General features: G+C 56.7%; 3 protein-coding genes across 8 annotated transcripts; 2 read left to right on the plus strand and 1 right to left on the minus strand.

Moving 5' to 3' along the window:
• Nucleotides 1–1,143: 1,143 nt before the first annotated feature.
• On the plus strand, nucleotides 1,144–7,051 carry TMEM221 (transmembrane protein 221). Its single transcript, XM_055804858.1, has 3 exons — nucleotides 1,144–1,706; nucleotides 5,062–5,147; nucleotides 5,428–7,051. The coding sequence occupies exons 1-3, from the start codon at nucleotides 1,417–1,419 to the stop codon at nucleotides 5,943–5,945; spliced, it is 894 nt and encodes a 297-aa protein (XP_055660833.1). The 5' UTR covers nucleotides 1,144–1,416; the 3' UTR covers nucleotides 5,946–7,051.
• On the minus strand, nucleotides 7,013–15,274 carry BORCS8 (BLOC-1 related complex subunit 8). Of its 2 annotated transcripts, XM_005244151.4 has the most exons (5): nucleotides 15,117–15,273; nucleotides 13,467–13,579; nucleotides 9,020–9,084; nucleotides 8,490–8,597; nucleotides 7,013–7,568 (listed from the first exon to the last, which is right to left on the minus strand). In XM_005244151.4, exons 1-5 carry the CDS (start codon nucleotides 15,253–15,255, stop codon nucleotides 7,526–7,528), a joined length of 468 nt encoding a protein of 155 aa, XP_005244208.2. In that variant the 5' UTR covers nucleotides 15,256–15,273; the 3' UTR covers nucleotides 7,013–7,525. The 2 variants fall into 2 exon arrangements, with proteins under 2 accessions (XP_005244208.2, XP_055660851.1); XM_055804876.1 differs by lacking the exons at nucleotides 8,490–8,597; nucleotides 9,020–9,084 and having other exon boundaries at nucleotides 15,117–15,274.
• Nucleotides 15,275–15,408: 134 nt separating this feature from the next.
• Nucleotides 15,409–21,435, plus strand: RFXANK (regulatory factor X associated ankyrin containing protein). Of its 5 annotated transcripts, none has more exons than XR_008747339.1 (11): nucleotides 15,409–16,217; nucleotides 16,278–16,310; nucleotides 16,674–16,888; nucleotides 17,114–17,191; nucleotides 17,973–18,053; nucleotides 18,420–18,485; nucleotides 18,663–18,763; nucleotides 19,800–19,925; nucleotides 20,439–20,505; nucleotides 20,704–20,822; nucleotides 21,064–21,435. XR_008747339.1 is itself a non-coding variant. In XM_055804817.1 (11 exons), the coding sequence occupies exons 1-11, from the start codon at nucleotides 15,700–15,702 to the stop codon at nucleotides 21,120–21,122; spliced, it is 1,425 nt and encodes a 474-aa protein (XP_055660792.1). In that variant the 5' UTR covers nucleotides 15,409–15,699; the 3' UTR covers nucleotides 21,123–21,435. The 5 variants fall into 5 exon arrangements, 3 of the variants coding, with proteins under 3 accessions (XP_055660792.1, XP_055660794.1, XP_055660795.1); XR_008747340.1 differs by having other exon boundaries at nucleotides 21,072–21,435; XM_055804817.1 differs by having other exon boundaries at nucleotides 20,742–20,822.
• The last annotated feature ends 311 nt before the right edge of the window (nucleotides 21,436–21,746 follow it).

Here is a 21,746-nt window from a genome sequence, read left to right on the forward strand (position 1 = left end):
TCCTCCCTGATTCCTATGGGGGACCCGCTGGTGGGGCAGATCCCAGGGGAAAAGGTGCTTCTGCTTCCCAGGATATTTATAAGACACAGGAAATTTGTGGTGGCCCCAAGGGCCGGCGGCTGATGGCAGGGCAGCACCTCGCAGGTCCTTTCTCAGCCTTGAGGGACTGAGAACATTTGGGGTGCTTGGTCCTGCCCCAGCAAGGATGCTGCTGCGGCAGGCGGAGGCCAAACATGCCTCTCCCTGTGGTGTCCCCTTCTCACTGCTCTCACCCCTCCTTGCTCCACGCTGAGGCCAGTGTTATGCTGGTGGGGTTGATCCCAGGATTTTCCCAGGAGCCGGAAAGTTGGGGCTGGCCCTGGGAACCAGGAGAGCCAAGGGGAGCAGCAGAATACACAGCTCAGAGCAGCTGCAGCACACATCCCTCTGTCCCTCCAGCCATCCTCTCCATCCCTCCATCTGCCTGTCCCTCTGTCCCCCCATTCACCCATCCCTCTGTCCCTCCATCCGCCTGTCCCTCTGTCCCCCCATTCACCCATCCCTCTGTCCCTCCATTCACCCATCCGCCTGTCCCTCTGTCCCCCCATTCACCCATCCCTCTGTCCCTCCATCTGCCTGTCCCTCTGTCCCTCCATCCGCCTGTCCCTCTGCCCCTCTATCTGCCCCCTCTGTCCCTTCATATGTCCCTCTGTCGATCCACCTGTCCCTCTATCCCTCCGTCTGACCTGTCTCTCTGTCCCTCCATCCGTCCCTCTGCCCCTCTATCTGCCCCCTCTGTCCCTTCATATGTCCCTCTGTCGATCCACCTGTCCCTCTATCCCTCCGTCTGACCTGTCTCTCTGTCCCTCCATCCGTCCCTCTGCCCCTTCATCCATCTGTCCCTCCATCTATCACTCTGTCCCTCCATCCACCTGTCCCACTGTCCCTCCATCCCTCCCTCTGTCTCTCTGTCCTTCCATCCATTGCTCTGTCCCTCTGTCCCTCCATCCCTCCCTTTGCCCACTCCCTGGCCCCGCCCGGGCCCCTCTCCCCCGCCCCCCCGTCCCTCTCCCCCCGCCCCCGCGGGCCCGAGGAGGCTCCCGGCCCCGTCGGGGGGGCGGTGCTGGGCGGAGCCGCCCTGCGCTGCCGGGGCAGCGGGTCCCGGCCGGGGGGGCGCTGGGCTGCACCCCCACGGCGAGGGGCCGGCCCGGGGGCAGGAGGGGCCGCCCCGGCCGGGCGGCGGCGCGGGGAGGGAGGCGCACCCCGGCGGGGCCGCAGCTCCGCTGCCCCGGCCCGGTGCCGCTTCCCGGGCTGAGATCCAGCTTGGGAGCCCCGGTCGGAGAAGCTCCCGCCGGCCGGGGAGCCTGCCGGCCCGCTGCCCCTTCCCCGCTTCCCGGTGCTTCTCCCCCGGGTTCCCGGGGCCGGACGGGCCCCGCCATGCCCGCCGCCTACCCGCAGCGGGCCCTGACGGTGCTGCTGCTCTTCGGCACGCTGGCCGCCGCCATGGCCCTGCTCGCCTCCAGCCTCATCTTCCAGCTGCCGGCGGGGCGCACCGGTGCCGGTGCCGGTCGAGGTGCGCTACCGGAGCCGGCGGCCGCCGTGCTGCTGCCGGTGTCGGCTGTGCTGGCCGCACTCTGCCTGGTGCTGAACGTCAGCTGCCTCCTGCTCTGCCTCCTCCACGGCTACTTCAGCACCGAGCTGTGCCGGGGGCAGCCCGGGCCCGACCGGTGAGAGCGGTGGGGGCACCGGGGCTGGGGGGGGCAGGGGCACTGGGGGGCACCGGAGCCCCGGGGGTGCTGTGGGGGAGGCTCAGAGGGGTCCTGGGCACGGGGAGGCTGGGGGGCAGCAGGCGGCTGGAGGGGAAGGGTTCTGCAGGGGACGGAGGGTGCTGCAGGGGTGTAGGAGGGATGGGGGGAATGAGGGGGCAAGGGGTGTCACCCAGGACCTGTCACAGGCTGCCTGTCCCCTCGGTGTGGGCTCATGCACAGCCCTGCCAACCCCTCCTGCACCCCAAGATCCAGCCTTGCCAGGGCCCCCCCGTCACTGCCCCTGCGAAAGGGAGTTGTGCAAGTGACCGATGCTGCTGGCACTCACGGGTCACAAAATCCCCCTCTGCGGCATTTGCTGGGGAAACAGGGATCTCTGTGGCTGACGCGCCCCATCGTGTCGGTGTAGCTGCGCTTAATGACTGTATCAACTAGGAGAAAGTTTATAGCAACCCGTCCACCCGGCTGCTGTACTACTGATCTACTACTAATACACGCTGTTTAATTTCCCTGGTAACATCCCTGTGTAACCCGCGTGTGCTGGGGTTGCAGGGTTACAGGAGCATGGGTCACAGCAGCCTGCGAGGCCAGTTCAGCTCCAGGGCCAAGGCCGGGGAGATGTGCTGGGCCCAGCCGCGATGCCCAGGAGCATCCCAGATTTGCCCCTGTGGAGCGGGAGAGCTGGGCATCTCGGGTCACCGCTGGGGTGACTGCGGAGGCCACTCGCACAGCACCAAAATGACCGCAGGCCTGGGATTGTTAACCACAGACATGTATCGACTTAATCATTACCAGCACATTTACACCTGGAAAACCATTTCCAAAGCAACTCCCCTCTCTGGCCTTGCTGGGGACCTGGGCTGGGTTGGTGCTGGCCTGGCCCAGCACCAGCTCTGCTCCTGGGTTAAAAAACACCAACAAAACATCTTGTGAATAATCAGATTTAAAAGCATCTTGGTGGAAACTGGTCCGTAGGTGGAGGTCCTTCCCTGTAGCTCATGCGATGGGCCCCAGGGGACCATTTTGGGACCTTCAGCAAGTCAAAACTCATTTAAAGGAAATTATAATGTTTCAACAGTTACTTTTTGTCCCTAATTAGACAAACCCATCAATGCCTCGTGCTCTGTGTGGAGCGTGACGGCTGGAGGCACTCCAACTAGCGGCAGCATCTCCTCTCAGCGTCTTCCAAGTGAGACTGATGCTCGGTGCGCTCATTAACGGAGGAGAGCAAAAATTTCTGCAAAACACAAAGTTCCCGCAGCAAACTTTGCTTTCTGTGGGAGCTGACTTTCTGCTGGTAATCTGTTAGAGCAGCAAAAGTCCCCAGCAGCTGTAAATCTGAGCTCTGGTATCGATTTGGGCTGTAAAATGCACTGTTTGGAAGCGGTGAGGTTCGACTCCAACAATCCCACCTGGGAACCAGGGGTAGCACTAATCAGGCAGCCAGCTGGAAAGTCACAGGTAGAGACAGAGCGTGCCGGCGGCAGGACAGCCCGTTCTCCAACAGCAGCGACTTGTTCAAGGACTTAAGAGGACAGACCAACTGCCTTTGCGTGGCTGTGGAGCCCCCCGGCTCATTGAGCAGGAAAGCTCATCCCAAACAATTTGATTTTAAATAATATTTCTGTGCTCTCCCCCCCTGCAAAGCAAGAGGCTGCTTTTGGCTTTGCTGCAGGTGATACGAGGTGTTGTAGGGTTGGGAGCCCCGGGGTTGGCCTCCCTCTGCCTGGGAGCTCAAGCAGATCACTTAGGCTGGCCGTGCCTCAGTTTCCCCAGCTGCAACCCGAGGGTTACACTGGTGTTTGGGAGGAGAAGGGCAGGTTCTCTGGACACAGGGATGCTGCAGGCTGCCCCTGGGCAGGAGGTGCTGGCAGGAGGTGGCCCCTCTCCCCGATGTGGGATGCCGTTAGCTGCCATCTCCTCATGGCCGAGCTGGCCTGGCCCCACCGGGCACCGGTTTCATTAGGGGACCCGCTCACGTCCCAGGGACCTTTCCCACGTTGGGCTTGTCACACTGAATTACCGCTCTGCTTCTCAGCGCTGCGCTCAATAGTCCCAGCCAGCTCCAAACAAAGTCCTTCTCCTCCCTGCTAATCCTCCCCGACTCAGGTAATTAATAAAACAAAGCGGCTGCTCTTCCCCGCTGCCAGCGAGAAGCGGGTCCAGGGTCTATTAACGGCTCCTAGCTGCAGGGTCCCCATGCAGGCGGCAACAGCCAAGGGGCTACAAGAAGCCCGGGAGGAGGGGAGGGGGCCAGGCCATGCTGGGGGGAGCCTGGGCCAGGGCACAGCATCCTTGGCGGCAGAATTCACCCCGCAGGAGCTGGCTGCTGTGGAGGAGTGACAGGAGGGCTGGTCCTGCCAGGAGGATGGTTGAGCTGCTGCCCCTTCAGCTGCTTCTTCCAAGCCAGGCCGTGTTTCCAAACAGCTCCTGGAGATTTTTGGAGGTGGCCAGCAGGACCAGCAACGCCTTGTGCACCCCCAGTTGTTTCAAGGGACTCTTGGCAGCTTCCCAGCACACAGCCCTGCCAGCATCTCTCAGCACTCCCGTTTCCAACCCCTACAGTTGCCTCGCACCCGTCCGCCAACCTCCACCCTGTCCACACTACGCTGCGTCCCTTAACGAGACCACATCCCGCTCTCCCAATTAGCAGAGGCATCCTCTAGTGACAGCAGCCTCCAAAGCCCAGCAAGGACTGAGCTTTGCCAGGTCAATGGCTCCGAAGCTGCCCCAGCAGAGCTGCTGGTGGCTTGGCACAGAGCGTGCCGGTGGGAGGCACAGCAGCAGGCACAAGGGCTCTATGCTAGGTGGGAAACTAAGTCCCTGCTCGAAAGAAGCTTTTTAAGCATAATTCAAGCGCCAAGCCCCTTCCAGACAAAAGGCCTGCAATCCAAGCTGAGCACAGAACCCCAGTCCCTAGGGTGGAGAGAGAACCTGGCCATGCTGAAGTCAATGCGCCAGCACTTGTCGTTGGTTACCTGCAAAAAGCCTCCAACCCTTTGTCTCTTCCCAGCCCCTAGCCCCATCTGGTTTTTGAAGCACAGGAGCCACGAAGGAAAAGTTTGAAATGTTGAGTGATCTCCAAATCTGTTCCTGAGTGAGAGGGCAGCAGCCCAGAGCTGTGCAACCCAGCAGCCAGGGGAAAACCCCAGTTCAGCAGAGGTCCTCGGGCTCGCGAACTGGCTCTGAACCTCTTCTTTATGCAAAAACAGTGTTTCAGTTTCTTAGCAGGGGCCAAAGCATCGGTGTTTTTCCTGTGCTGAGATCAGGGCCAGGAGATTGCACAGAGCTGTTCTTTTTCTCACCTGTTTTGCAGGGCAGACTGGTTCCTTCTGGACAGCCGCACCGTTCGCCACACTGCCATCGGCTTGTTCTGCTGCGGCGTCTCAGTCTACCTAACAGGCAAGTGCTCGTTGCCCACCAGCGCAGCCCCACGGGGACTGTGCATCTCCAGCCCAGACCATACATCCTGCGCTGGTTGCGGAGTGCTTGTCAGCTGCTGAGTTTCTACTTCAGCAGCGGGTTTGTTTTGCAAATGCCTTTGCCAGCTCATTCCCATAGCGTAAGCTTTCTGTTCGGGGTGACCAGCCCTCGCGAGGGCTCCTCTGGCCTGAATCGTGCAGGTCGAATTCATCGCTTTAGTCCTAGTTCCTCAAGACGTTCTGTGCTCTCTTCCTTCCAGCTCTCGCCATCTACATGCTGCTGCTGTTCGAACTGGAGGCCGGCATCGCCAGCGCCTGCATCCTCTCCTCTGGCATCATTGTCCTGCTGATCACGGTGACGCACGCCCTGGTACGGGCTTCCCAGGTTTCGCGCCGTAGCCACTCTGAGGTCTCCCACACCCTGTATGAGAACGACTCTGCCCAACACGGCGAGTCCTCCACCAGCGATCTGAACAACAAGAACATAGCTGCGCCCCGGCCCCGGTCTGAGATCCACCGGGAATTTTCCTTCCCTCCTTTCCTGGAGCACAAATCCCAGCTGGGCTCTCCAGCCAGCAGCAACCTCACCTCCTCGGGCAGCCCTGGGCTTCGCTCCGAGAAGGAGAGCTACAACCTGCCCCGAACGCACAGGACACTGTCAGCAGAGTCTGGGCTGCTGCAGGTGCAGGGCAAGCCCTGGAACAGCATCACGCAGGAGATGAGGAATGTGATGTCACGCAAACCTGGAGCCTTGGGCAAGGACTCAACTCTGGTGTGAGTGGAAACGGGACCTTTTCACCCTGCCGCAAGCACCTGGGCCACAATTTGCATCTCTGTTTAGAGTTTAATATAGGTCATGTCTCACCAGGGCAGGGGTCTGTGCAGCCACTGCCTGATGCTCTTTACTTCTTTTACTGAGAAGACGCCACCTCCACTCAAAGCCAAAAGCCCTCAGCCACCTGCACTGAGTCCCTGTCCCCTCCTGTCACTTGCGATGCTGCTGACACTTGCCACCCTGCAAACACGAACCCTGCTGGCAGGGCAGCAGCTGGCAGTGCCCCAGCAGGACCCCCATGGCTGTCCCAGCTGCAGTGAAGGACACGAAACCCCCACTTCCCCCATGTGGGTGAGAAGCAGCAAGTGGACCTTGCCCACAAGCAGACCTACCCTCCTCCAGCAGACACCAGCTGATTTCTCCACCTGGCTGTATCTCCCTGCCTCCTTCCTTCCTCCTCCATCCCCAGGAGCCAGCACGGCACCAAGTTTGTACAACCGACCCAGCAGGGCTTTCCCCCAGCATGCAGCCAGGAGGTGCAAGAAGAGCAAGCGAGAGGGAACCAGGAGTCTGCAGCTGCAGGGTGGGGGCTAAGGTGACAGCCAGCCTGCTGCTCGGTCACCAGCCCATCTCAGATTCCCTCTCACCTCCTGTGCCATTATCCTGAAAGACTCCCGTTATCCTGAGCACTCTGGAGACTGAGTTTAGCACTGCTTTGATCCCTGCATCCTTGCTAAATTCTTCAGCAGGACCAAACTGTTGGTTCCAGGATTGATCAATATCGAAGTTGCATCCTTTTTAAAGCAACCTCTAAAGCTGTGCATCCAGCTCTGCTTCCCACTGCTTGACAGGGGATGAGGAAAGTCCTTTTTCTGTTAGGTTTTTGGAGTTTGTTGTTTTTTGGTTTTTTTGAAGAACAGGACAGTGGTGTTTTGTTTTGTTTCTCCACTTGAAAGGCTCCAACGCTGCATGTCTTTGTTTTGCTCTGTGCCCTTTGAAACACGCAGAGCCAGCAGGTTCCAAGACCCCCCAGCCCAAGGCGAGCAACAGGGGAAAGTTTTAGACAGAACTTTCGTTTTTTCTTTTTATTGTTCTCACTAAAACCAAATTCAGCAAATCCCTGGCACGTACACAAAAAACTTTCCTTGCAGAATGCCTCCTGAACAAAGCTGAAGTGTGCCTACGTTACGTCTTTACACAGCCATCTACAAAACACTGAAAGCAAGACCTAGTTTTTCTGAGATATTTCTGTGGCCAAGAGGTAGAAAGAAAAACGCCTCATAGCAGCCTGCCGTTGAAAAGAACTGGAAAGGACTAATGCAGAACCACACATCTCCCTTTTGCAGAGTGCTGTGAAAAGGGACACAACTGCTCCCCAGAGCACTCCCCCAAAGGCAGCCCTGACCCCAGCAGCAGGATTTGCCTGCGCAAGTGCAGCACCTTGTTACTGGGAACAGAGAGGCAGGCAGAGGCCTCTGTGCAACTTCACAGGTTGAACAGGTGGTTTCTCACTCCTCCCCGTGGTTGGAGAACACAGAGCTGTGCTGGAGAAGGCAGCAGCGGATGGCCAGTCTTGTCTAAAATCAGGAACTGGCTGGAGGATTCTTGGCTTGTGGGGCAACAGCGCTGTAGAAAGAGAGAGACAGTCATGTGCAGCAGGCAGGCAGGCCACCAGCAGAACGCGGAGAACCAGGGGCTCCCTCAAATGAAACCTCACTGCTTGCAGCTTAGGCAAGCACACCTTGCAGCGTGCGGCGCAGACCATGGCGCAGCACGCACCAGCGCCCATGGGTGTCAAGACAGCGAGGTTTGCAGCCACACCACCAGCAACACCCGTTAAAAATGCTATGGGCTGTGCAGAGTGCGACCCTGCCACACGGGCTACTGGGAGAATATGCAACCTGAACCAGAAGTGCCTAAGGTAGAGTCATTCTGCAGAGACAGAGGCTCCGTTTGCTGTGGTAGTTCTGTCAGGGATGGGCATTTGGGAATTCTCTCACTCCTGCCCAGTCAGACTCCATTACAATCATCGTTCTTGGGAGGGACAAATACACTAGACTCAGACAATCTGCTGGAAGATATTTTAGTAGCTGTAGTTCAACTGCAAACATACAAAAATGCATCATTGTTCTCCTACCACTCATCTCTATGGGACTCTGCTCAAAAAGGTGCCACATACACATACAAGACAGAGAATAGCACCAAAGGCAGCCTCTCACCTACTCCATTCTCAGTAGCATCAACTCATTCCAAATGCCTTTGATGCAACAGAGATTTAACGTATTACACAACCAAATATCCCTTTTTGAATAAGAAAATAAATTATTTTCCAGTTACCCTTTGGTAAACAAGATTATTTGCTTCCTAGTAAACAAAGCCAGAAGATGACTGGAAGGCAAGCAGCGTGCTCTTTCAAGTAATAGTCTAGAATCATATTACTGAGGTAACTGCTTGGCAGATTTGCACTGGGCAGCATGACATCACCAAAGCCTCTGCCAGCCAGAAGGGTCACCCAGCTAGACAGGCAGCGCGACATCCCCTTGCTACCTGCGGCCCTGAGCAGCGTTCAGCTGATCCTTCATGGCTATGGCATGTTTGAGCAGACTGTCGATGCTCTTGAAGTACACGCTGCTGTCAGTCATGTTCTTTATGGCACTGTAAGAAGAAATAGAGGGGGGGTGGAGGGAGATGGAGGAGTGGTTAGTATTTCCAAAGGCACTGCAGTTTTAGAGTGTGCACGCACCCTGATGGAGAGGATTGTTAATGAGAAACCTCAGCTTTATGCATCCTCACACACTAGCTAGCTGGTGGGTGGATTTACTGCAGGAGGTTGGCAGGTCTGCAGCACACATGGACCTGGGGACGGGCTGGCACGCTCGGCACAGTGAAGCCCCCGAGGTTCATGGCTACAGTTCGGGGAGCGCTGCCTCATCCCCTCACCCCCTCGCCCTGACTATGCTCTCGCCCCAGCTGACACCAGGGAGGCGTCAGGGAAGCGCAGGTGGCTTCTGCTTTGTTTCTACCACGCCACCTCCGCGTGCCAACACAACCCTCCTGCTCGGAGGAGTCTCCCGTACCTGCAGGCGTACTCTACGGTGTAGATGGCTCCTTGGCTTTGCTCCTCCCAGCTCTGCATGTCGGACTGAAAGAGAAGGCGGCACTGTTAGGTGCGCACCAGGCAGCCGCAGTGTTGCAGCCCGCAGCCGTACGCTCTGCCAGCCCTCCCCAAACCAGGGCTCTGGCTGCTTTTCACTGGGAACTGCATTTGGATTCTGTCTCCCTCTTAACAGCTTCCGACAACACTCCAGGCTCCGGGTGCTACACACGAGCATTTAAAATAAATATTTATTGTGTGTATTTCAGGAAGGGCTACTAGTTCAGGCCAGCACTTTGGCTACTCTGGCAAAATTCCCCTTGGTTTTAGATGTTTTAGCCCACAAGCCAGCTGAGAGCCACGATCAGTCAGGCTGCAAGCAACTGGCAACTGCACTGAGCACAGCAGACCAGCTGGATGTTTCAGGGCATCCAGATCTCCCGGTGTGTCTGGCCCAGCAGGTAGTCAGGATTGGAGCTAACACAGCTCCTGCAGAATTCGGTCCTTAGGCCTTCATGCCAAACCAGGTAAAAATTTCTTTCACAGCACTGAAAGTTCTCATTTCGTTAGACCTGCCACAAATGTTTTCATAGCTGCAAGCATTTCTGTCCTCTAGTCTGCTCTGAAACTCTGGCATCTGATCCCAAGCAGCAGCCAGCACCGTGCCCTTCCTTTCCCGAGCTGGAAGGAGCCCTGTAAACTTCACACAAACTCCAGCAGCACTGCACGCAGCCAGTGCTGGCAGGGGACATCATTGTATGCTGTAGCTCCAAGGAGAGGGAAAACCAAACAAATACACAAATCGCAATGAAAGCGCAGCTGAATTCAGAGGTGTAGCTCAATAGATAACTATTTCAAAAGTCCTTAAGTAGTTTGGGCATTCTTTAAAATATGTTCTCATGGGAGCTAATTCTCCAGTCTATTCTGCTGGGTCTAGTTACAAGCCAGGGAAAATCCAAGGGCCTCTTTCTGTGAGCAAAAGTGGTCGGGCAGGAGCTTGGACTTTGTCCAAAATCACTTCTGCTGTTCAAAGCCTGTCCTACATCAGGACGCTTGACCACACAGATTTAACCTACAAAAGAAACAAGCCTCTACATGCAGGGCTCCAGGCAGTTCTCTGCAGGAGAGGGTCCTTCGCCCCAGGACTCACAACCCCGCAGAGACTGCACTTGTCCCAGAGTCCAGTCACGGTTTACACAACCATATCTGTTGCTGCATGCAGAGGCAGCTGCAAAAGACACAGAGAAATCTTCTGGCAGCTCCTTACCCTGCTCTCTCCAAGAGGTGCCAGATGACCTTTAAGAACCATTTAGACCCTGCCATTGCACTGGCTCAGTGGTATGTCACAGCCACCTGGCTGCGGTCTGCCATTTCTGAGCACCGGTGGACTTAAATAATTTCCCAGTATCAGAGCTAGTGATGCCTCTTACCAGCATTCCCAGCACTTCCTGGGATTTTCATGTCTTTAATTAGGAACAAGAGCCTTTCCCTAGAGCTCCTCATTTCTTAATCTTTTCTTGATGTCCTTTCTTCAAATTCCCAAGACATGCCCTTGGATGCAGTTTAAGAACTAAAGCCAGCTATTAATACACAATAGCACTAATGATATATTACTATCGCTTGGAAGTAAATTAACGAGGAGATGTAAGTTCTCAAAAGATCAGGCGAAATCCAGAAAGGCTGCTCTGTGCTGAGCAGGGCTTAGCGGCGCGGCTATGATGCGCAGAGGCAGCAAGAGCCTTGAATCACGCTGTATCTTATCAGGGAGGTGGTAAATCTGCTTGGAGAGTTTGAGATGCTGAGGAAGGTATTAAGATTATTGTTCTATCAAATCATAGAAAGTTGCTTGTTGTAAAAACGTGGAGGTGACCTTCTCCTTGCAAACTTTTCTCCCAGCACCTTCCCTCCCAATTTTTCCAAGGTTTAATCCCCCTGGGAATTTCAAAGGCCGAGTCTCAGGAGAACTCATCCAGCCAGAGACGTGAATTGCTGCGTGGCTGAAGGAAAACTGGAAACCACCAATAAATCCTGTTTCCTTTATACATTACTTACACCTTGAAACTAAATTACTTGAGAACGGATCCACACAGAACGTTGCTTTTTCTTCTTTTCTGTTCTGAAGAATTAAAACCACCTCACTTCAATGCCTTTGATCTGATTTAGATAAAACCTGACAGTGTTTTCACGGTGCACAGCCCAGCTGACACCCTCCTGTTCCAGTCTCTAGCCACAAAGCCAATGGGCTCTGGCAGAGCAACCCAAAATATCCATCCCCATCTAATTGAACGCTCTACTGTGACAATGGCCCTGTCAGGGGCCTGAGCACATCCCTCTCTCCTGGGGTTTGGTTGTCTGGGCTCAAGGGCTTGACAGGCCCAGCCTATTTGCTGCAAACAGCAATGCCTGAAACTGGGATAAAATGAGAGTGGGATCAAGAACAATGGAGAGAACCTGGCCACCAGCCCATTGGCAGCAGCCTAGCAGCACAGTCAGGACACTGGCCTAACCGAGTTGTGTTTAACCCTCCCAGTTCCTACCAGGGACCAGGGACCAGCAGGGAGGAGAACATGCTCCCAAACATGCTGCTGCAGCCTTTGAAAAAAAAATTTAAAAAATTAACTTGGGAGCTGACAATGCTGGAGGAAAAGTAACGAGCAGCAGCTCTGGATCTGCTCTTGTTCCAGCTGACACAAATAATTTTCTTGCCATTTTCTCCCAGCTCATGCCACATCAGTGCACCATTAAACACGCAGCCAGTAATCAGGAAAGCAGTTAAGAAGATGGAAGTGCCCATGCAGCGGGCAAAAGGAAATGGATGTGAAAAGCAGCACCTCCGAGCAAGCATCAGGAAATGTTTCTTAACATGAGAGCGGCAAACAGCTTCTTGATCTTCTCTGGCTCAGCATATTTTGAAAACCCATTGATGAAGAGAGTTCACTTAACCAAGTCATCCTCTTTGGGTGTGCCCCGGGGCAGAGGGCACCACGCAGTCAGTTCAGCTTTGACCTGATGCACATTGTCACTGCAGGGAGCACCATGAGCTCTTCCTCCTGTACAAAGGCCACCGCTGCCCCAGACAGGGCTAGTGGCCAGGGCAGGAGGGACGCTGCGAGCCTGAACGTGAAGGCATCAAAGACCAAAGGTATCTGATGCTTGTGCTGGCTGCAGTCACACAAGGGAACGCAGGGTCCTTGTATTTGCCGCTGGCATCGACAGGACAGTGTGACCTCCTTTCTCACAGGAATGAAGTGGAAAGCAACAGCAATTCCGGCTACAAAAGAAAATTCTGTGGGATGGCTGCAACAAGAGAATGAACTTAGATGAGCCAGAGAGGTCACGGAACACTGCGGGTAACAGCGATGAGCATGCTGAGCAGGGAAAATGAGAGAACCAACGGATTTCAGAGATCTTGGCCAGCATAAACCCTGCTGCCTAAGAACACGCTCTGTGTCCATTGCCTTCACTCAGCTGCCGCTTCCATCAGTGCTTCTGCGCTGCCCCTTGCCCTCATCCCCGTTACACACTGTTCAGCGATGGAAACTGATCTCTTCCCTCTGCATGACTTGTCATACAATTTGCTCAATTTCCTTTTGTTCAGGACACATTCCCTGAAACTGGGACTATCTTGATTAAATGAAAGCAAGTGACAGCTCAGGAATAATATTACAAACCTGTCTCCTGCATGCCAGTGATGCAATCACATCAGCATGTGCTATACATACATATACATCTCTATATACCTACCACTGCACGCAGACACTTATATAAAACGTTAATAAATAATTGAATAATAAAGTGTCACAATCCAGGTTAATTTGGAAACCAGGGCTGTAAAGCAAAGGTGAAAAATGGGGCCTGACAGTGCATTAGCATAGACATGAAGCAGTAATCTATTCATGAGACATCACTCCTAATGAATCATGACTGGCAGAAGAGGGAGAAGGACAACAACGCTGGCATTAAAGTGTCTGTGCTCCGTGCTCTGGAGGAAAGTAGGAACACAGCTGTGAGATGCGATTCATTATCCTGCTTTGCCTCATGCGGGCTCTTCTCACTTGTTTCTTCATGCTCCCCCTTCCCTCCTCCTGCCTTCCCCCTCATTTTATGCAGGAAATAAAAATCTCACAGTGTAGCAGGGGTAATAAGATTTAACATCTCCCTCCTCCCTGTACGAAACAGACTACTCATTTTTCTTTGTCTCCAGCTGTGAGAGCAGAGGACCACGGTTGGACTTTTCCACAGGTAAATTTGCAACATCCCCTCTGGTTCAGACTGAGATGGAGTCCCGCAGCACCTCTCACCCTGATGGCTGATCTCTTCTCTCCTTCCCGCTCTCCCCCAGGCAGGTGAAAAAGGGATGATGTGCTAATTTAGGACAAAATTTTGTGCCTGTGTTGCAGCTCTGGAGTTCAAAGCGAAGCATGGCTCACCTTGTGCTGTGCGAGCTCTGGAAGCGATCTGCGCACGTGCTCCTGCAGCCGGTACAGCGCCACAGAGGGCTCGTTGGCCAGGACGTACATGCTCTCCGTGAATTTGTCCGTCACTGCAACAAGAATAACAACAGTTATGGCAAGTGGGGAGCCACGGAGGGGGAAGGCAGGGTTGGAAAGGGTGCTGGCCTGGAGCACTGGTCCTGTCCCCAACACAACAATGGAGAGATCAGAGCAAAACCCCATGTATTTTTCATAATTAGTCTGTTAACAAGGATGTGAAAGCAAAATCCCACTAAACAGTTCCATTTCCACTCTCCCCACAATGGCATCTGCCACCAACAATGAGCTCGGCTCTGGCCGCAGACAGACCAGCCTGGGATGTCACTGCCTCCACGGTCCCCTCTGAGCTCTGGCTGCTCTGCTTTCAGGGACCACTCAGGTTGTGCCCATCACTGGGCCCTTTCTCACCAATTTGGAGGGGGCCGGGAGATGAGTGGAGCCCAGCAGAGGCCTGGCTCCCGTTCCTATGCCTGCAGCTGCCCCATCCAGCTGGGAACATCAGCAGCTCCTGGTCTCATTACCAGCTGCTCGGGTTCCTCTCTGCTCCGGGCCTTGAGCTCTCCTGAATCTGCCCCTCCAATGCTGCAGGGTCCTTCTCTTGCTCCCCTCCAGACACCTCCCCCCGGTGACGTGCTAAAAATGTCCCCAGGGGAGACATGGTGGCTTCCCAGGGCTCGGGAAGTATCGGTGCTGTTCTGAGCTGCCTGCTGAGCCACTGCCCCTCTCTCGACCCTCTCTCCTCCTGGCCCAAGCTCTGTCCGCGCCCCCCTCCCCACAGGAACACCTTTTCAGCTGGCAGTTTGCGCAGCTACATAGCAGCTCTGATCTCTGTTTCCCTGCAGGTTTGCAAGAAGATGGAAAAATCAGAGATTGTTTTGGGGCTGGTGAATCAGGAAGCATTTTCACCCGGCTGAAGCAGAACACCTTTCAGCCCCTGCATAATTTTCTATTTTAAGGACAGTTATTCTCTCCTCCTCCCTTCAGAGGTTTTGCTTCAGTGAGAGCTGCTGGGGTTCCAACAGGTCTGGCGGGCTGCTGACCGCAAATGGGAATAAATGCAAAACTCTGTAGGAATAATTACACCCAGGCGCTGTAATTTAGGCAGGAACCGACGCTGCTGGCTGCCCATCCGTCCATCCATGTGTCCCGCTAGGCGAGCCGGGAGAGTGGGACACAAGCCCAGGATCCGGGGAGGGGGCCAACAGCCCCGAACTGCACCTTCCTGTCGGGGCACGTCGCCCCCTGCCCTGTCACGACCTCCAGGTCCCTATCGTGACTAACCCTGTGGGGCTTTTCTGGCTCCCGTCGTGACTGCAGTACCCTGTCACCACCCGCGACACCCTGTCACCATCCACCCTGTCGCAACTTGCCCTGCCCCGTTGTACCTTTCTCTCTCACAACCCGCAGGGCCCTGTCGTGACTTCTGTTGTCGCTGCAGAGCCCTGTCCTGCCCACGCTCTGTCGCCACCCACCGGGCCCTGTCGCGACCGGCCAACTCAGAACCGCCAGGGCCCTGTCACGACCGGCCCCGCGGCTCACAGGCCCCACCGTACCACCACGCCCCCAACGGTCCCGGCCCGCTCCCACCTTTCTTCACCTTCAGCTGCATCTCGGGCTCCTCCATCCCGCCCCGCCGCCACTTCCGCTTCCGTCGGCGCCCGCCAAAACCGCCCCGGCCGGAAACCCCCGCGGTGCTCCCGCCGCAAACATCCCCGGCTGGAAACATCGCACCAGCGCTAAGTTCCGCTGTGCCCCCTCCTCCGCGTCCCCCTGCGCGGCCGAGCGCTCCCCCCAGCCTGTCCCCCCTCCCCGTGACCCGGCTCTTACGGCGGGCAGGCGTCGGGGGTGCCATGGGTGGCCTTCCCCGGGTCGGGCCATGCACCCCCGCTGCCTCCAGCCAGCCCAGCCCCCGGGGGGAGGTGTTAACACACCACTATCGCCCCTTTCCCCATCGGTGCCCCCTCCCCGGGTCTGTCTGTGGAGGCCTCGGGTGCGGAAAGGCCTCAAGCGCCCCGCGCTGCCCCCCCCCCCCCCCCCGACTCCCCCGGTGCTGTACAGGGGAGCGGGGGGTGTCACCGGGCTCCTTGCCAGGCCATGAGGCGCGGGGGCCCCCCTGTGCCCCCCGTCCTGTGTCCCCGCTGCTGGGCACTTGCCACCTCACAGCCCCGCCATGGCGCCCCGGGCCCGTGGGACTGCAGCCCCCCCACGCCCGGGCCTGGGGGCCGCTGCCCTCAGGCACAGCGAGACGTGGGGCGCCCTGAGGGACAAACGGGGGTTGCGCCCCCCAGCCGCCCGTGTCGGTGGGGACCCGCGGCTACCGCCGCCCCGGCCTGCCCCGCGGCCTGTCGCTTTAACGCCGGCTCCGCGCCGGGGCCGGCCCCCGCGCCGTCAGCGGGCAGGTGGGGTTGGCCCCGGCCCCCCGCTCCCCCCGCGCCCCCGGGCAGCCCCCCCGGCTGCGGCCGCAGGAAGGGGAAGTGGCGGGGCAGGACGCGGAACTGGGCCGCTGTGCGGAGGGTGCTGGGGGCGCCCAGGCTGCTGGCCGGGGAACGGGGCCTGGTCTGAGCTGGGACGGAACCCACCGGCCGGCCCAGGGACCCACCGGCCGGCCCAGGGACCCACCGGCCGGCCCGAGGACCCACCGACCGGCCCAGGGACCCACCGGCCGGCCCGAGGACCCACCGGCCGGCTCGAGGACCCACCGGCTGGCCCGAGGACCCACTAGCTGGCCCAGGGACCCACCGACCGGCCCACAGATCCACCAGCCAGCCCAGGGACAGCGAGGTGGGCAGGGATGGCCAGAGATCGCAGCGGGGTGGCTGAGGAGAAGAGGGGGGCTCCCTCCAACCTGCTCTGGCTCCATTCCACTGTGAGCGGGAAGGGGCTGTGCTGGGATGAGCGGCTGGGAGATGGTCCTGGTGCAGCTTCCACAACACTGCCGTGACGGGAGCTTTTGTCTGCCCGTGGTGCCGGGAGGCTGGCTGGAGAGGGCAAGCAGGACCCCAAACCACGCTGCCGGCATGGAGGAGTTTGATGGCTGAAAACACTTGGTGCTCGGGGACTCAGCAGCCTCCCCCTTGCTGCCCTCTCTGTCCTGGGAAAACGTCCCTGCTTTTTCCCCCTTCCTAACATGTTGTTGTGTTGCAGCTGCCCCATGGAAGGGGAAGAAGCAGTTGCTTGTCTCGCGGAGACCCCCCCGATCAACAGGGACACCCAGGAACTCCCAAAAGAGGATGAAAACAGAGCTGAGGGGGCAGCAGCCACAGAGGAGCTGCCTGCAGCCAGGGACACTGGGGACAGCGGTGCTCCCCTGGGGTGTCTGCGGCCAGACCAAGACATGCCACACTTGGACCATGGGGACGGTGAGTGCTGGGGGTACTGGGGCAGTGGGAGCCAAGGCAGGGCATGCACCCACCCCGGATCCCACCACATCTGTTCCCCTGGGATCAACATGCCCACCACCCCAGGGTCAGGGTGCTGGCAGGGTGCTTGCTGTGCTGGTTTGGTCTCGTTGTGCCGTATGTGGAGCCCAACCTGCTCCCCAGTGAGTGGCACCAAGGTCCCTAACAGCCACCCTGGTTTGGCAGGTGGAGCGGACATTCTCATGAAGCCCTCGACTGCGTCGATGGACAGGCAGAGGAGCACGGAGCTCTCGACCCTCGACAGTGAGTGTTGCAGAGCCTGGTGCTCACAGATGCTCAGGTGCAGCCCCAGCGGGAGACAGGTGGGGGAGAGGTCGTCTGGGTCTCTCATCCCACAAAGGCAGCTAGAAAAATGTTCTTTACTTCTGCCAGTCCCTCCCTGAAAACAGTCCCTCTGTTTTCATTCTCTTTTGGGAGCTCCTGGGTGTCCCTGTTGATTGGGGGGGTCTCCACGAGACAAGCAAGACTTGGCAAGGCCAAGTCCAAATCCAGACCTTGGTGATGACTTGTGCCAGCAGTGAGAGGTCACTGCAGCTCCATCCAGTGGAACTGGAGATGGCAAACTCTTTTCATATGCTTTGCTAATTAAACTATGCATCGCTTGTTGAAACCACATTGAGATTTCGAGGTGGAGCCCTTCAAGGGCAGGAAATACGAGGATGAACTTGAGTGCATCCCCCAGGCTGTCCTCTGCAGTATATCGTGTGCAATTATGCCATTAATGCCAGATCCCTGCCTCCTGCAGCGCCCCAGATGGACCCTGCCCCTCCCTGGGCAGCTGCTCGAGCTGTTTTATCTTCCCTGCTCAGCTGTTGTTCCCTGCACACTGGTCAAACCTCCATCTCCAGGCTCTTTACTTGCAAGGGAATAATTCCTTTTTTGCAAGACAGGAGGGAATGGCTTCAGATAAGGCATATGAGACCTGAGCTTTTGTGAAGCTCTTGGCTTCCAGTCAGCATAGTTGGAGGAACTACAACTGTGCACGCAGGAGGCATGCCCTGACTCTCCCCTCTCTCTGGAACAGGTTTCCCCCTGAAGCACTCAAACACGCTGACAAACAGGCAGAGAGGCAACGAGGTCTCGGCTCTCCCAGCCACGCTGGACAGTGAGTACTGCCCGGCTGAGCAGGCTGTGCATCTCGGACGCAGATGCCCGTGGGGTGTAGAGGGCACAGAGGGACAGCAGGACGGGAGCCTTTCTGTCTCCTGCTGCCATGCTTGCTGTTCAGTGCCCATCGGGGTGATCTCTCAGGCTGCTTCCTCCAGTGCTGTTGCTCTCAGCACTCGCCAGGGCTGGCTGTCCTCACTGCTGAGCTGCAGAAGGGTGTTAGTTACACACTGGGCTTCTTGGGGCTCATATAGGGGCTGGCCACTTAGCACCTCCCCAGGCTTGCAGGGACCCACCTGCAGATGGTGGGTGCTGAGCTGGGGAAACGTTTTGTCGTGATAGGGGAATTCTTTCTGTCCCCCAGCACTGTCCATTCACCAGCTTGCTGCCCAGGGTGAGCTCAGCCAGCTGAAGGAGCACCTTCGGAAAGGTACGTGTGTCTGCGTTCTCACCCCGGATCAGGCAGAGTCCTGCCAGGTCATAGCACACGCACTATTTGCTAACCCCCCAGCTTAGTTTTACAGCCTTTTCTGGGTTTACCAGGAGGACAGGGATCAGAGTGGGCTTTACCCTTCCTATTTATGATGTCTCATCCATGTTTGCGCAGGCGAGAACTTAGTAAATAAACCTGATGAGAGAGGTTTCACGCCGCTGATCTGGGCTGCAGCCTTTGGAGAGATCGAAACGGTCCGTCACCTGCTGGAATGGGTAAGGCCACATTCACGCAGCACGTTGTTAACAGGAGACTTCCCATCTCCAGTCCCAGTGGCTGCCAAATTGTCCAGCTCTGTCCTGGTACCATCATCATCTCAGCCAGTCTTTCCCATGACGCCAAACAGGACATGTTTGCAGAGCTAACAGCTCAGACGCTGTCAGATGCTACTCCCCATTGGGCTGTGAGCTAAGTCAGGAGCGTGAAGAGCCTTATCTCACAGCTAGCAATAACTGTTTGTAATTAAATATCTGTTTATTGGTAATTTGAGATCAAGCTTATCACTTGGGCCCTGTAATCTGCCAGCAAATGTGCTTGCTGAGGTATCATTGCAGTTAATGAACTCATTGCTGCATCGTCCTTGAGTGCTGGGCTTGCAGTTGAGGACTGTCTGGGGGTGAGCAGGAACCAGATCCTGCTGTACTCTGGGTCTAGCTGCTCCCCAAAGCTCCGTCCCACATCCATGTTCGTCCAACGATTAGCAAGCACTCTCACCTCACAAGCACTAGCCAAACTCTCTCTGTGTTACTGTATTAGGAGCAAAACTGCAGTGCATTACCAGAGACACAAACAGAACCCCAAATAAATGAGGTAATACACTGATAAAGGATAAAACGATGTCCAGGAGAGGTCTGTGGCTAGCAGGGCTTGGAGGGCAGGGAGGTTTGTATGTAAATCAGTAACAAAAGAGACAGTGGATACTGTACAGGCATCTAGACGGGGCCGGTAAAGCTGTTACTAGGGATAGGAAAAAAGGCTGAGTAACGGGAACCATCAGGCTTGATTTACTGACACTGGAGAAGGGCTTTTAAGTCCTTACCCGAGATGTTTGATGGTGATTAAAACATCTCTGATAAGGATTTTGGTATGGAGAGGTCACTGGGAATGTGTGAGCTGTCTCTGCCCCTTCAGGCTGTCAGAATGTGGTGCCATGATCAGCCCCCCGGGGGTACCCAGCAAGGCTGTGCTTCGCGCCCCAGGTCTCCACAGGGCTCCTTCGCCCATCGGGGCTAATGCCTGTGCTGTCCCCAGGGCGCTGACCCCCACGCACTAGCGAAGGAGCGGGAGAGCGCCCTATCCCTGGCCAGCATGGGCGGCTACACCGACATCGTGGTCATGCTGCTGGAGAGGAACGTGGACATCAACATCTATGACTGGGTGAGTGCTGCGGGCTGCTGCGGGGACCGCGCCAGCGCTGGGAGCGACACCGAGCCTTGGACGGGGCTCTGCAAAGCTCGTTTTAAAAAGCAGCAGCACGTTCACATCGTTCTGGTCTGAGTTAGCAGCGATGTCTTTCTCCCAGATGCTTCCCAGGCTCGCAGTGCTCATTTGCCTGCTCATGCAGTTGTTTTGAGAAATGAATCTGGAGAATAATTTTAAATGGTTTCCTCAGTTGTTCACAATGTTGTGATGTTACCAGCCACAAGGAAACGGCGCTCAGAACTTAAGGTTGTCTTTAAAATTACACAATTTAAAAGTTATTTATGGCATACAGAGAATAAAACCCGCACAGAGCCGCCCTGTGAGAAAACGCCCAGCCTGGAGCTGGGAGAGGGCGGAAAGGGGATCCCAGTGGATCGGGGATCTGCTGCTCTGGGAGAAGCAAAAGCTGTGTGAGCACGAGCCCCATGTGAGGCTGGCGATGACACAGCCCCTTCCCTTTCCCTGCAGAATGGCGGCACTCCTCTGCTCTACGCCGTGCGTGGCAATCACGTCAAGTGTGTCGAGGCCCTACTAGGTAACGGGCAAGATCTGCACTTAGTCCTTGGCCTCGAATAGCGGCTCGTTGGTAACCGCCTCGGGGAGAGAGTGTGACGTGCCTGGGGGGAGAAACTGAGCAGCCCCCCCAGTGATGGGGGGCTGCCCAGCCAGCATGGGCACCTTCTGGGGGTCCCCTCACCCTGTGTCTGACCCGGAGGGGACATCGTGTCAGCAGGGGAGCACCATGCCCTGATCTCCACTGCCTGCTTGCAGCTCGCGGCGCTGACCTGACCACAGAGGCAGATTCCGGCTACACCCCGATGGATCTGGCCGTGGCACTGGGACACAAGAAAGGCAAGTGTCCCCTCTGACCCTGGCAGGGAGCGCTGCCTTCCCTCCCTGGAAAGCCTCCAGGCAGTTGCCAGCTTCCAGCCCTGCTTGGGGCTTTCTTTGCCCTTGTACCACAGCTCCCTGCTCTGCCACGCAGAGAAACCGAGCCAGAGAAATCAAGACGGGTCTTGTTCCTCTTTTCCTCCTCTCCAAACCAGAGCTCTGCTGGAGCTTCCCTGGGTCTCACTTCTCTCCCCTCCGTTAGTCCAACAGGTTATCGAAAATCACATCCTCAAGCTATTTCAGAATAAGGAGCTGGAGTGAGGGGGTGGCTCACGCTGCACTGCTGCAGCACCAGCGCTTCTCCTGGCCGATGCAGGGCTCTCCGCTGGGACCACCACCCAGCCGTCCCAAAACGGGCAGCGGCACAATGGTTCAAGCAAGGAGCACATGGAGGAAGCCAGGAACCGCCTGCCCTTGGAGGATCTGTGCCTCTCCCAGAGGGTGGCATGGCCACAGCACCTCACACCTGGGGACACTCCTCAGGGCAGCTGCATTTCTGCCCTGTCCGGGCTTGGCTGCTTTGTGCGTGTGTGCATTCAAGTATTGCATTATTTGAAGTAAACTCTAAAGCAGCTGTGTGGAGCCCTCTCTATTGCCTCAGCCTGTCACAGCTGCCAGTCCCTGATCCCAGCACCAGCTACTGGGGAACCATGAGGGGAGCTGGGCCAACCAACCTCTTCAAGGCTGCACCCCCCGAAGTGCCCCAGTATCCTTCTCCAGAGCTGGCTCTGTGAAGAGGAAAGCTCCCTCTGATGCCCAGAATTTTGCCTTCCCTCCCTGCACACGGCGCTATGACCAGACAGGGAAACATCCATAGGCAGGAGCAAAACCCCGCAGGAAGCATCGCCCTGCCAACCAGGAACACAGCACAGCCCTGGCTGATGG

The sequence above is a fragment of the Falco peregrinus genome, chromosome 5 (assembly GCF_023634155.1).
Source record: "Falco peregrinus isolate bFalPer1 chromosome 5, bFalPer1.pri, whole genome shotgun sequence".
Taxonomy (NCBI): Eukaryota; Metazoa; Chordata; class Aves; order Falconiformes; family Falconidae; genus Falco; species Falco peregrinus.